Source organism: Rattus rattus, chromosome 6 (assembly GCF_011064425.1).
Source record: "Rattus rattus isolate New Zealand chromosome 6, Rrattus_CSIRO_v1, whole genome shotgun sequence".
In the NCBI taxonomy this organism is placed as follows: Eukaryota; Metazoa; Chordata; class Mammalia; order Rodentia; family Muridae; genus Rattus; species Rattus rattus.
In genome coordinates, this window is record NC_046159.1 from 59,164,633 (window position 1) to 59,178,508 (window position 13,876).

Consider the following 13,876-nt stretch of genomic DNA (forward strand, 5'->3'; position numbering starts at 1 on the left):
AATGCTTTCAAACCTTTGATGGAATGGATGATGCTCTGGGAGATGATGGAGTATTCTGACTAAGAAAAGGCACAGAAGGGCTGGAATGAGGGGAGTGTGCATCTTCTGGCTACAGTTAATGTAGAGCACATACTACTCTTGCAGAGGACTTGGGTTTAATTCTCACACCCACATCAAATATCAACCAAGCACCTGTAACCCCAGTTACAGGAGATCCAGTGCCACTGACCCCCATAGGCACCTGCATTCACATGCTGTATTAGGTAGGGTTTCTATTGCTGTGAATAGACACCATGACCAGGGCAACTCTTATAAAGGACAACATTTAAGTGGGACTTGGCCTACAGTTCAGTTATTCTGTTATTGTCTTAGTGGGAAACAGGGCAACCAACAGACAGGAGAAGGAGCTTGAGAGTCCTGCATCTTGATCCACGGGAAGCAGGGCAATAAGAAACTGAGACACTAGGCCTTGCCAGGGCTTCTGAAAGCTCAGTGACACTCCTCCTCCGATAGAACTACATTAATCCAACGAGGCCACACTCCGAGAATGCCACGCCCTGTGGACCAAGCTTTCAAACACAGTAGTCTGTGGGGACCACACCCACTCAGACAGTCAGACATGCAAACTCACACAGACACATGCGAATACACATAACTAAAATAGTATGTTTTAAAGGCTTACCAAGCCAAATTAAAAAAAAAATTAGTATAAAAGGACTGTCAAAAAAAAGCCTACAAGTTTTTGTAAGAGAGTTCTCTTATTATTTCCATGATCAAGTAAATCTTCAGCTATCTCAGAATGAAGAGGTAAAAGTCATCCAAATTTGTTTTGTGAAGGTGGCTTTAATGACAAAATAGCACACTACAGAAGGAAAGTGTGCATTCTTATCTGGTAAATCAGGAGCAACAATGCTAAGTTGAGGTGGGGGTTTTGGGGAGCCAGGGTGTCAGTCCGTTAAGTGCTCTCTGTGCAAGCATGAGGACCTGAGTTCAGTCAGCAGAGAGCGCATAGAAAAGCAGGAACATCTATGTGTGGGTGTGGCCTGGTGTGACACAGTAAAACAAGTGCGTCCTTGGGTTCACCAGCTGGCCAGCCTACTCAGCAAATTCCAGGGCAGTAAGAGACTGTCTCAAAAATAAATAAATAAATAAATAAATAAATAAATAAATAAATAAATAAATAAATAAATAAATGGGAGGGGATGGCACCTGCGGAGCAGTACTTAAGTTTGACCACTAGACTACACACACACCACACACACACACACACACACACACACCCCAAAGATATGATTCTGAAACTTTTAGTTTAATCTCGAAATATGTAGATAGTTTTTATTAGAAAAAAATTATAAAGTATATCATATTAGTAGATCAAAATAGAAAAGAAAAAAATACAAGATCTTGAGTGATCTCAAAAATATTCTATTCAATTTTTTTTTTTTTTTGGTTCTTTTTTTCGGAGCTGGGGACCGAACCCAGGGCCTTGCGCTTCCTAGGCAAGCGCTCTACCACTGAGCTAAATCCCCAACCCCGTATTCAATTTTTAAATGTTAGTTTTTAAAATCACCAATTGAATAGAAAATTATTTAATGTGACTAAAAGTATGTTAAGATCAAATTTACTTTTAAATTTTTGGACTCAGCAAACTGGGACTTAAAAGATCTTTCTTATAACCTCGCAGCAGCTGTGGTTGCCTGCGTGTGGCCAGGCCGGCCAGCATCCTAGCACAGTTATAAAGGAGACCTCGGCCTACACCCCAGCTTGGCACTACTGGTGGAGATGGCTCTGCTGGGGAAAGAGTTGCTTTTCTTCAACTTTGCTAGGATGGCCAGGCTCCAGTAGATGAATGACCCTATGCCCTGCACATGTGGGCACCACTAACTGGACTCGATGGGTTATTTAAAATATTTACGGGAACAGCCCAGTAGAGAAGTGAGCAGAGGCTGTGAGCAGGCCAGTCACTAAGGGTGTGGACAGGAACCTAACCTCACTTGTATTGAAACAATCACCACAGAAACGATTTCATCCCCTCTGACCGTTACACTGGAAAATTTCCCCTCGTGAAGCTGCAATTGAAATCATCATAAACTGGTATGGAGACAAAAGGTTGTTTTCCATTTGTCTAGGAGAAAAGTTGATAATAAGATCAAAAGCTGTGCTAAGGTGCATTGACTAACTCAGCCACTCTGCCTTGAATGACTGATGGGTAAATGAAAGCAGTTCTATCATTTATAGTCTAGCTGGATTCCTACTGCCTCACAGTAAGGAATTTAATAACTACATCTCATGCTTCTGTGAAGGTTAAAAACATGAAGCAAGTGCAGGACCTGCAGAAGGTCAGTTAGAAATCCTAGCATGGGGTGGAGCTCCAGGGCCACACCCACAGCTGAGGAACTATTGGATTCCAAGGAAGGGAGACCCACCCTTTCGTAGAGGTGACCATTGCTCGTACACCCGAGGATAATCCACAGCCTTATGCATATGGGCAGCTCTAATGGGACTCAGTGGATGACAGAGGCACCTAAAACAAGAAAGGAGAGACATTGTGAAGAGAGACGAGGAGGAGTGGAGGAAGGGAGTAGGGGGCAGAGAGAGTAGGGTTAATGATAGACACCTATGAAAGTTTCAATAACAAAACGAGAAAATAGCAGGGAAGTGATGAGCCGGGCAGGGTTCGGTGGCAGAACCTTTGCCAGGCAAGTATGAGGTCCTGGGTTCAAGAGTCAGAAGAAGGGGGGGCGGCACCGCGGCACAGTATTTATTTGAGTTTTACATGGCCGGATTCGACTGTTGTAAATCCAAGCACTGCGTGGGTGTCTGCAATTTCCAAAGAGGAAAAGCACAGGGGTAATACCTTTCTTCTCCCTTGCTCTTTTCTCCTCTTCCCTTATGCAGTTTCCAAGTTTTCAACAAATATAGAACTTTGCAATCAGATGAAAGGGAGACGTATATTAAATAAATCATATCTCGGTGGTAATTACTGACAAATCCTGTGTCCCGCTAAAGATAGGCCATTTTGTTTCCACCCTTCCCTTCGCTTCTCCAGCTCCCTCACGTTGCCAAGTATTTCCTCCACGCTTTCATCTTAACCCTAGCTTTGGCATCGAAAGACATGACTAGAGGGAGCACGCCAGCTTGTGTGTCAGCAGAATGAATCAAATAACCAAGAGAGTTGACCTTGGATCCCTTTCCCCGGACAGCACATAAAAAGCAGGCTAGGAGAGGAAATGTATCACAGACACGCCGAGCCCGAGGTGGAGGGAGGGAGCTGGACGAACGCCTGCTTCACCCTCAGCGCTCGCTTTCTCTTGCCCTGGGCTCACGCAATACCTGTTTGTCTCTGTCACGGAACTGGGCCTAGGATGCGAGTGTTGTCACAAGGAAAGCCAGAGCGTGGTGTCTTCTTTTGAAATGATAGCTCAACATTAAAGTGTAGGGTTCAAAGACAGGAGAGAAAGTGAGGTAGGCAGAGAGGTTCACAGGAGCCAGCCAAGAGCTTGCGCTGAGAGCTTGGATATCCTGTAGGTGGGAGACACTAAAAGGCAAAAAGCAGAACACTGAATGTGTGTGTACACTTACTACAAGTACGCTTTATATACTCCTACATATGACATATGCATGGAGACTTTATATGGCAACCAGTATGTTAAGGGAAAGATGGGGCCAGGAAACCTTTCTACTATTTGACCCCAGTTTTAGATGTGCAGTAGTGAGACCGGGGGAGAACCCAAGGGCTTTAAATGTCATCTTCTGCTTCTCTCTGACACACAGAAGATGGCGCCTCCCCACCCAGCTTTCACTTCCAGGGTTGGTTCTGCCTGCCTGCCTGCCCCTACTTGGACGCTCTGATTCCCAGGAGAGAGAATCCTACTGACCCAGTCTCTGGTCCAATCAATGCTGGCACCATCACAGATCACAACGATGGCTGCTCAGCTCCATCTGTTTTGAGTCATCATTGACTCTGTCTCTACCTCTAGACTGGATCCTCTTGAGGGCAAGGCCCTGAGGCTTCCTCGGTACTGGCTGAAGCCCCTAGTGATTGACAGATGATGCAACTGCTGGAGAAAGGATGCAGTGATTCAGAGTGGAGAGAGGCATACGTGGGAAGGTGCTGCTCTGAAGTCCCTGTCCTAATGCAGCACTAGAGCACCAACTTCCGTCGGTTACGTCAGTGGACAGCAGCGAGCCAATGAGTTTTATGGTCTAGCCTGAGAACAAGATATTCTTTCCAAGATCGATTTTCCCAATCATCATCCCAAAAAGCCAACTCCAAGCAAACTTTGGAAGATTAATCCTATTGTAACTTGAGAGATACCTGCAGCCTCCCAGCATGACAGTGCCTGTGAAAACTAGGTCAGAGGAAAAGGTATTGGTAGGGAAAACTTGGCTTGTGTGTTACACATTTTCCATGATCGCTTTAGTATTCTCTCTGTGAAATCCTTGAATGACCTCTGTTTGTAGGAAAGTATTTGCTTTAGCTCGTGGGGCCATGGCATATGTTTGACCGTCTCTGCCAAGCGTGCCTGATACCCAGATGTTTCCTAGCACTCAGCACACATGAGCTCACCCCTGGCACAGTCTTTGCACACAATCACCCCACAGCCTTCCTCACATCTCCCCAGCATCCCACAGGCTCAAACTCAGAAATTCAGGGGCCGCCTTGCATCCTCACCAGGGTAACCTAAGAACAAAAGGTGAAGCTTCCAATGCTGAAACTTTCCAGTTTACTAGTGTCTCAGGGACCTAACGAGCAGCTGGAAGATACACAATGCAAGGGATCGGAGCTGGCCAAACTAAGCAACATGGAAAGATGTGCAAACCGGCTGCCCAAAGGAATGCAATTAAACTGCAGGCGAAGGGTTCCACAGCCACCCAGATCTGATGGGATCAGAGCTCGGGGCTGAAGGCCCCTGGACACATCGAGCCAGCACAGAACATGAAGGTAGTGAAGGCCTCAGAGATGGTAGCTTGCTCCAGGTTTCACAGCAGGAGTGTGTTAGGGAAGAAACAAAGCAAGAGCCCTGCCCCACCCCATCCCTGGCAGAGCACCGTCCCACACTGCCAATCCCCTGTCCCCAGACTCTCTGCAACTCAAGGAAAAAGTGGTCAACAAGACCTCGCATCCCAACCTTGCCGTGATTAGGCAAAGGGATTCGTTAGGGGGACGATTTCCTTTTAAAAAAGGTCAATTAAGGCCTGTGTTCCACCCCCTGCATGACATAAACACTCAGTGTGGCTGTGTGTGCTGGTTAACTCTTGGAAATAGAAACGAGGTCATCCTTAGCCACATAGCAAGATCAAGGACAGCCTGAGCTGCAGGAAACCCTGCTGAGAGCGGTGGGGGAGGGGGGTGAGACCAAAGAGAACACATAGCATCCTCACCATGTCGCCCCAAGAACTTGGAAGCATCCATAGAGCCCATGATAAGGTAACTTAATGATGTCTACTTCTGAAAAGCTAAATTTATGAGGACTATGTGAGCTTTTAAAGAATCTCCCACTCTGAGACGCACAACTATACAAGGATTATCTGTTAAGTGTCCATTAGACCTTGAGATCTTAGTAGGAGCCCTGGCCTCAAGGAGAGGCCCTATGGCTGCCTGGGAGATACTTGAAAAGAGAACCACATACTATGCTATTTGTGCCATTGAAAAGGACCAAAGAGAGCTTGATGGGACAGTCCCCATGTCCTGCAGGTAGAGCAAAGAGCACAGCACAGGACCTCGTGTCACCACAGGCTACGGATTTTATTGTAAAGTGAGTCACCAGAGAACTTAGCACTAGAGCGTGAACTCAGCAGGCAGGCTTACATTCTGGAACAATCTCTCACGTCTGTCAATGGCTTGTGCCAAGTGCTACACTTTGTAATGCTAGCTGTTGGTCCTCCAGGGGTATTCTTGCACTAATGGTTCATATCCAGGATAACAGTAAAGAGAATACATTCCTGAGCTACGCAGAGCCAAGCTTCCTTCCCACCCTACCTATCGCTGACTCCGTGGTTCAACACAAATTACTTAAATAGGCCTGAGCCCGCCTTTTCATTCTCTACAGTGGAGGCGATGATACCTAGATCACAGGGTTTTGAAGTGCTTATGAATGCTTCACAGATGAAGGTAGTGTGTGTCTGTGTGTGTGTGTGTGTGTGTGTGTGTGTGTGTGCAAGCATGTGCATGCATGAGGATTTCTGATAACCTTCCCCATGTATTACGACATAGTGTTACATTTTCCTCTTAGCCTTCTGTGTGTGTTACTAAGAATTGAACCTGGGATCTCATGCACACTAGGCAAATGCTGTAAAACTCAGCATATCCCTGGGTGCTATTAAAATATTCTACCGAAGGGGAGAAAGAGGTGGCTCGGTGGTTAAAAGCACTGGGTCCTCTGCAGAAATTCAACTCTCAGGGCTCACAACCATCTGTAACCCCAGGTCTAGATCTGACGACTCCTTCTAACTTCTAGGCACATACATGTACACAGACATACGTGCAGGTAAAACAGGCATGCATAGAAATAAGCTTAAAAAGTAAAATAAAATTCTATCAGAGCATGTCTGGAAAAAAATGGCATTCTTATTTTGTTAATGAAGAAGGCAAGGTAAACTAAGGTCAAAGCCAGCCTTCTGTGTGACTCAAACCACCCAGAAACAGTGCTGCAGAGAATTAAACAGAGTTGCAAGGGGCCAGTACCATGAGAGAAAGCTCTGGTCGCCATAGCAACATATTTAACCAAACACTGGAGATCTGCTGGCGTGTACACCACCAAAGACATCTGGCCTTTCTATTATCCCCTCATGAGCAAAATATAAGAGTGAAAATGGGAATAAAATGCCCTGTAAACTAATCTTTCAGCCAATTACACACTCCGGTGTCTCATGTTTATGCTGGCTCCTCTGGCCCAGGGTTTTAGAACACTCTGGAGCCATGCCTCTCTTTTGAAGAGCAAGTCTTACAGTAAATTGCCCCAGGGTGCATTTCTGTTGTGTCTGCACCTTTTCTCAGCAAGATAAGAGCAAATGCATCATCTGTCAGCTGCATGTGCAAAGCACTGTGGGAGGTCCCATAAGAACTAAGTGACAACAGTCATGTTGCAACAAGAAGGCATGAGGGGCACCCAGGCTGTTTCCATCACTTCCCATGGTTCATTGCAGGAGGGGCCCCCAGGATGCTTCTATCACCTTCCATGGTTCACTGTAGGAGGGGCTCTGAGGCTGTTTCTATCACCTCCTGGGCTTCATTTATTCCATTTACCAATTTTATTATGGAAGCCAGACATGCAACTCACTCAGCACCAAAGCTGGAGTCAGACCTGGCGCTCCCACCAGCTGCATACCACAAGCAAGGCCATGTCTGCCTGCCTGGTCTGTTTTCCCATCGGCAGAGGGCAGCTCTAAATTCAGCTGTTTCCCAAACACCATTCCTCCCTACGGTTGAGGAGAGGAAGGACTGTCACAGCGCCTGTACGTAGCCAGTGTCCTCGAGATCCCAAGGCCACAGCAGAGATTTAGACTCCCAGTGTGGGCTCTGAGCAGAAACTGGTGGAGAACCAGGAGCTGGTGAGCCAGTGGACAGAAGAACGGCCAATGAAGGCAGTGCGCCCCGTTTCATACGGTGAGCTAATTGGTCCAGAGCAACTCAGAGCCCCACCTCAGCTCCAGCAGCACAGAATCTCCCTGCATCTTTAAGGAGCCAAGGTCCCCGAAGCTCTTGGTGAACACTGGGTGTCCGGGAAAGAAAGCAGAGTAGGTAGCTCAGAAAAGCCCGGTTCTGAGTTGTCAGTGTGGGACTTTACCACAGACAGCCATAACATCATGAGGGGAAGACCCCGACATGGTGTCACCAGAAAACTGTCACCAGGGCAGTTTTACTCAGCTATAAAAGAGCCGCCTGGTCAGGGAAACTAAGTGTTTACCCCTAAAGTTGGCCAGAGCCTGGAGCTCTGGGTGGGAAAATGAGAGGGCAATTGTCGAGGTTAGTGGAGCCCCAGTAGAGACCCAGTAAAGCTTAGCTCTGTAAAGCACATCACCTTGTGACACCCACACCAAGGACCCAGGTGCTGGCACCTGAGGGGCGTTGTAACTCCTAAGCAGGTACAGTCTGGTTGGGTCTGGCCCTTTCTGATTCAGACACTAGCTAACTTGATGTCTTGGGAAGGAATTTCCAGACCATTGCTAGTGACCTTCCAGTCTCTGCTTTTCCCAAGTGGCTTCGGACAGCTCTGTTCTGTAGAAAAACAAAATGTCTCCTCTGTCATAAAAGACAAAGCATTTATAGATAAAACAACTGCGGTGTGTGGGCTGGGATGAGTGCTGAAAATAACTAGAGAAATACCCAAGGAAGCAAAGGGAGAGTTGAGGCCAGAGTTATGGGGAAGCTGGGCAGGGACTCGGGCTTCTGTGTATGACTCAAAGGATGGGGCACGCAGGAAAGGAAGGGTTCTCCTTGCCTCCTCATCTCCCATTCCCACAAGCCTGCATCTTGCTGATTCAACACAGGACAAGTCTTGGGTCTCTATATCTGCTTGCCTCTCTCTCTCTCTCTCTCTCTCTCTCTCTCTCTCTCTCTCTCTCTCACACACACACACACGCACACATGCACACACACACACATGCACACACGCACAGGTGCCCACCATGTTTCTGCAGCCTGGCTCTCTGACCCTTCTCTGAGATCTGGTGAGGAGAACTGGGGGTTCCCTAGACATGCCTCCACCAAGGCGAGAATTACAGACCACACATTAGTGTGGAGAGATGGCCAGGCAGTGTCTATCCCAGCAGTAGGGGAATGAACAGGAAGAGAAAAGAAGGGCATAGCAGAGGTGACCCTACATGGCCTTCCTAGAAGGGAAGATGATTCTGTGACACATGGTACAGACAGCTACAGATGCTTCATGGGTCTGGGAAGCTAAGGGAAGCTGGAAGCACACAGGGGTAGCCTGGAACACACAGGGGTAACCTGGAGCACACAGGGGTAGCCTGGAGCACACAGGGGTAGCCCGGAGCACACAGGGGTAGCCCGGAACACACAGAGGTAGCCCGGAACACACAGGGGTGGCCTGGAACACACAGGGGTGGCCTGGAACACACAGGGGTGGCCTGGAGCACACAGGGGTGGCCTGGAACACACAGGGGTGGCCTGGAGCACACAAGGGTGGCCTGGAGCACACAGGGGTGGCCTGGAGCTCATAAGGGAGCATGACGGGAGTTTGCACACCTGGTGACATACATAAGAGATTCTGCCACAGAGCAAGTGTGGAGCCTGCTGCCTGGTAAAAGAAGACAGAGAGGGCACAGTAGGAGGTGGGGCTGCCTCAGGCTGGCTTCAGGCTCTGTACCCTCCAGAGCCTGTTTGTGGAGAGGGCGCAGGGGTCTCTCAGCATTGTCTCATCAAGTCCCTAAGAAGCCACACACGGAAAAAGCCAAATTTAGAGATTTAACTATTTAGCAATAAAGTGTCTCTGGTGGAATTTCTTACAAGAAGTGTAGAGGGTTGCCTGTGACCAGCCCAAAAGCGGTCTGGGGTACAGGGCCTATTTCTCCCAGGGAAGGGAATGCTGGTCACACCCTACTGGCAAGGCTAAAGTGAATGGGACTCCCTTCATAACGTTATGGTCCAGGTAGCATCGGCTTTCTTCTCTCTCTCTCTCTCTCCACCCAAGACAGGGAGAGACTGTAGGGGAAATGGATTGTGACAATTCTGAGACCCAGCCAGCCCAGGAAGGGACATAGATTCAAAGAGACCAGTGACTAATGTGATATGAGGTCACTAAGTCATTAGGTCACTAGGTCATCCACAGCATGTCAGTGTGTCTCTTGTCCCTCAAGGGCCACCATGCTCAGCACTTGCTCTACCTTAAGACATTGGTTCATGGTCCTCCTCTGATTCTCTTCCAGGGGCGCTGTATCAACTTCACCAGAGTGAAGAACAATCAGCCAGCCAAGTATCCCCTCAACAACGCGTACCACTCCAGCTCCCCGCCTCCCGCTCCCATCTACACACCCCCACCCCCTGCTCCTCACTGCCCTCCCCCAGCCCCCAGTGCCCCCACTCCTCCCATCCCTTCCCCACCCTCCACTCTACCCCCTCCTCCTCAGGCTCCACCCCCTAACAGGGCACCGCCCCCCTCCCGACCTCCTCCAAGACCTTCTGTGTAGAACCCAAAGTCCAAGCTCTGGGCTCCCTGAGCAACTCCAGCAGGAGGCTCCTCTGCTGACAGAAAGATCTGCCCAGCCTATGTGGTAAGCGGCGCCTGATGTTTGCGCAATTTAAAAGCAAGTCATGATGGGCAGAACAAAATGGGAATTTTTGAACTGCCTGAAGACAGACAATGAGACAATGACAGTCCCATTATAGCCTGTGACCCCTCACCTCTAGAGGAAGGTTCCAGAAATGGCCACATTGCCACGATGCTCTCAGCCAGATTATGTCCCATGGAGACCAGGAAGAAAGTGATTTCTGAGAATGGAATGCAGCATTGGATAAGAAACATCCTGGCTGAGACTGAGTGCCATCTCACTGACTTGACTCTTGACCCTTGGACTGGGAACCAGGCTGTCCTTACCCCTGGGTACCATCACCAGCAACTCTGGAAATGTGTGGTGTCCCTAGTATGCATCAAATAGGTATCCAGCTGGGATCTGCAGGTTGCCCTTTATAAGAACATATACTCTCTTCTCTTTCTCACTGGCTTCCCAGTGAGGAGGGGCAGGGAAAGGCGTTGCCGTGCTTAGAAGTTAGGAAAAATCAGTGCTTAGCACTGATAGGAAATTGTTGATGGGAGCTTCCAGCTCTTACATCTAGAAATGGCCGGCTTCAGCCAGCCACAGTTCCAAAACCAACAAACCTTGTCATTGTTAAAGGCAACCTGCTAAGGAGTCACCTTAGACACCAAGGTTGGCTGACCATACAGAACCTTCCCCATGAGATCACAAGACCCTCCATCTTTAGTACGCCGGCTAAGAGACAGTAGGCCTGACTTGGTAAGGAAACCATGCCCAGTTGATTTTACTCAGAAACGGGCCATTGTATGTATGGTATATCTCTCCTTGGCTTTTCGACCTGCTCACAAACAGTACCAGTTATGAAACAAGGAGAAATACATCCCTTATGTAACAGAAAAGCTCTGCCTGAATCACCACCCCACTCCTCCACATTTTTCCGAAGCTACTTGATCAGTGAGCTCTTTAACTTTATGTTAACCCTGGATGGACACTGTCACCCAATCATGAAAACAAAGGTCATTGTCAAAGACAGTGTACAGCCCATCCAAAATGATGCTTCCTTCCTCAGTTTTCTACCGGCCCCAGAATTCCTGTCTCAGGCTCTCTAAACTCTTTCGCAGAACAAAAGATATAAAGTGAGCAGAAGTTTTTATGCTTTGGACTATGATCTCCAAAGGCCCTTCAAGAACTCAAGTCAGCCTCATTCTTTCAGCTTGTTTAAAGCAGAGGAATCCAGGTATGGTACACTCCATAGACACCAATCCTTGTTCCCAAAGCAGACATTATTAATCCATCTCAGCCCTAGTTCTCAATTTAGTCCAATTATATTTTCCCACAATACTTCACAACTCTTACGACCTGTCAGTCATCAGTTAGAATTAAGAGAAATAAACATTATTTGTAACCCCTACCTTAGAAAGAAAAGCAGAGGAGAATGGGGGGACGCAAGAGGTATTATCTAGGAAAAATCAACCTGGAAGAATGCCCAAGTCCAAGACCTGTGGTGCTGACACCAAAGTTACACTTTCCCAAGTGTACCCCAGACCTCACCCTTCTCCCGGTGGCTGCCACTTCCTGCTTTTCAGGAGTTATGAAAAAGATCTCCCTCACCCTTACTGTGCCCCCACACTATCCTCTTGTAGAACAAGGCTTGTTTAGTGTAGTCCCTTGTTAAACAGGGGCCAGAATGTCTCCGTCAGCTGAGGTGACATTGCTGGGCCCCAGAAAAACATTCCAAGGAGAATGGGCTCCCCAGGCTCAAAGCATGCAGACAATGAGCCCACGGTAACTGTTTTGACTGCTGGCAGTACAAAACAGGCCACCCCACACCACGGCAGCACAACTCGTGCAGCCATAAGAAAGTATGAACCAAGATGCTGGCGTTGCTGTTCAACAAGTGTGGGCTCCAGGGAAGGCAGCAGACTCCAAGAGCAGGCTGCCCTGTGCCTCGTGCCTTGTGCAGTGTCCCAAGAGGCCGTGGTGAAGTGTCTGAGGACAAAGGAACGCTGATACATGGTGATTCCGAGAAGATTTTGCAAGGTTTGACCTTAGAATTGACCAAATGTCTTCCCTGGTCATTCAGAATTATGGTTAGAAGTTTCTAGAAACTGTCAAGGTTACTAGCTTTCATAGTAGGTTACTACAGGCAGGAAGAGCCTTGGCGTGGTTCACGAAGTTCTGTGTCACTCCCTGTAAGCAACAGGAGATGGTGGTTGTAATTAGCAAACTGCATGTGTCATTGGTTTGGCCCCCCGTTGTCCGTATGGAGGTTTTTTTTTTTATATAAGCCACACCTTGTTGTATATATTCATATTCCATGCGACAGATGGAAGCACGTCCTATCAGTGTGAATAAAAAGAACAGTTGTAGTAAATTATTAAAGCCAGTGATATTTCATGGCGGGTTACCCTACCAAGCTGTGCTTGTTGATCTCCCATGACCATACTGCCTTCCCAATGTACAAATAGTTACTGAGTGACGACACCCTCCTTTACACAATGCCAATGGCCGCCTCGCTGAGAACTGCAGTCCTGCTGGGACAGCCAGCTCGCAAACAGGGTCCTGCCTGGAGCTTGGCACACACTCTTTGTCTCTCCCCAGCATCAGGGACAAAGCTACCATAAACAAGTGGATAAGTCTTGGCTCTCCAGCCTAGGACAGGGGTCCCCAAGGAGGAGCAGAAACGACCCTCACCTGCACACACTGCACACAATGCGATGGTGGGAAATCCATCAAAGAGCAATTGTGAGATAGGGACCCAACAGTTCAGGAGCAAAAGGGATTCATGCTGTGTAAAGTGGGTGGAATTTGTTTGCAAGCTACGCAAAGCCTGTCCGTGCTCACTGGGAGGATGGAAAGGTTTTTTTTTAGTTATCCGAGCTCAGCTGCGTTATCACGATGGAGAACCGATTTAAAAGAATTAGAATATGATTTCTGAGTACACGTAACATTAGATTCTTCTCTTTTCCTATCGTAATTTAGTTATGGATGCTCAGTGTCTCGAGTTATTCTTATAACAGACTTGTCATCATCATACCGCGCTGTGGGAGACCGGGCTGAACCTGTGCAATGGTATACCCTGGAAGTCGCTTTTTAAAAATAATAAATAAAACAAATGCCTAAAAATCAGTGCTTTTGACTTGTTATTTCTATGCTTATAAAAACAAAGTGTACATGTTTCAAGTACTTACCAAGGATCCTAAAAGCAAACCTAGCGGGCCAGTGAGGTGGCTCAGCAGGTGAGGGTTCCTGCTGCCAAGGCTGCCGGCCCGAGCTCAGTCCCTGGGACCCACACGGTAGGAGAGAAGCCTCTCCTGACAGTCACCCTCCTGCTTCCCTGTGCACACTAGAGAGCACAGGCATCCACATACATGCACACAGAAACACAAAATAAACATAAAGCTCTTTAAACAAAATAGCTATCATTCTGTATGCTGAAATATATACTGAAATATATATTTTTTCAAATTATTTTCTACCCATTAAAATCTGTACTACCTTCTCTGAGATTTAAAGCGGTCTTCATTTCTAGTAAAATTTTCTAATTTAAATTTGAATTCTTTTGCTTGTTTTTGTTTTTTTTTTTTAAAGATTTATTATATATGAGTACACTGTAGCTGTCTTCAGACACACCGGAAGAGGGCATCAGATCCCATTT

At 47.5% G+C, this 13,876-nt stretch overlaps 1 protein-coding gene across 1 annotated transcript in view; it reads left to right on the forward strand.

Annotated features, from left to right (window-relative positions):
* The window catches only part of Antxr1 (ANTXR cell adhesion molecule 1), a 194,949-nt gene extending 181,602 nt beyond the window's left edge, over positions 1 to 13,347 (forward strand). Inside the window, exon 18 of the mRNA XM_032906154.1 lies at positions 9,892 to 13,347. Coding sequence (XP_032762045.1) covers positions 9,892 to 10,152 — 261 coding nt within the window. The 3' untranslated portion in view covers positions 10,153 to 13,347. The remainder of the gene's footprint in view (positions 1 to 9,891) is intronic.
* The last annotated feature ends 529 nt before the right edge of the window (positions 13,348 to 13,876 follow it).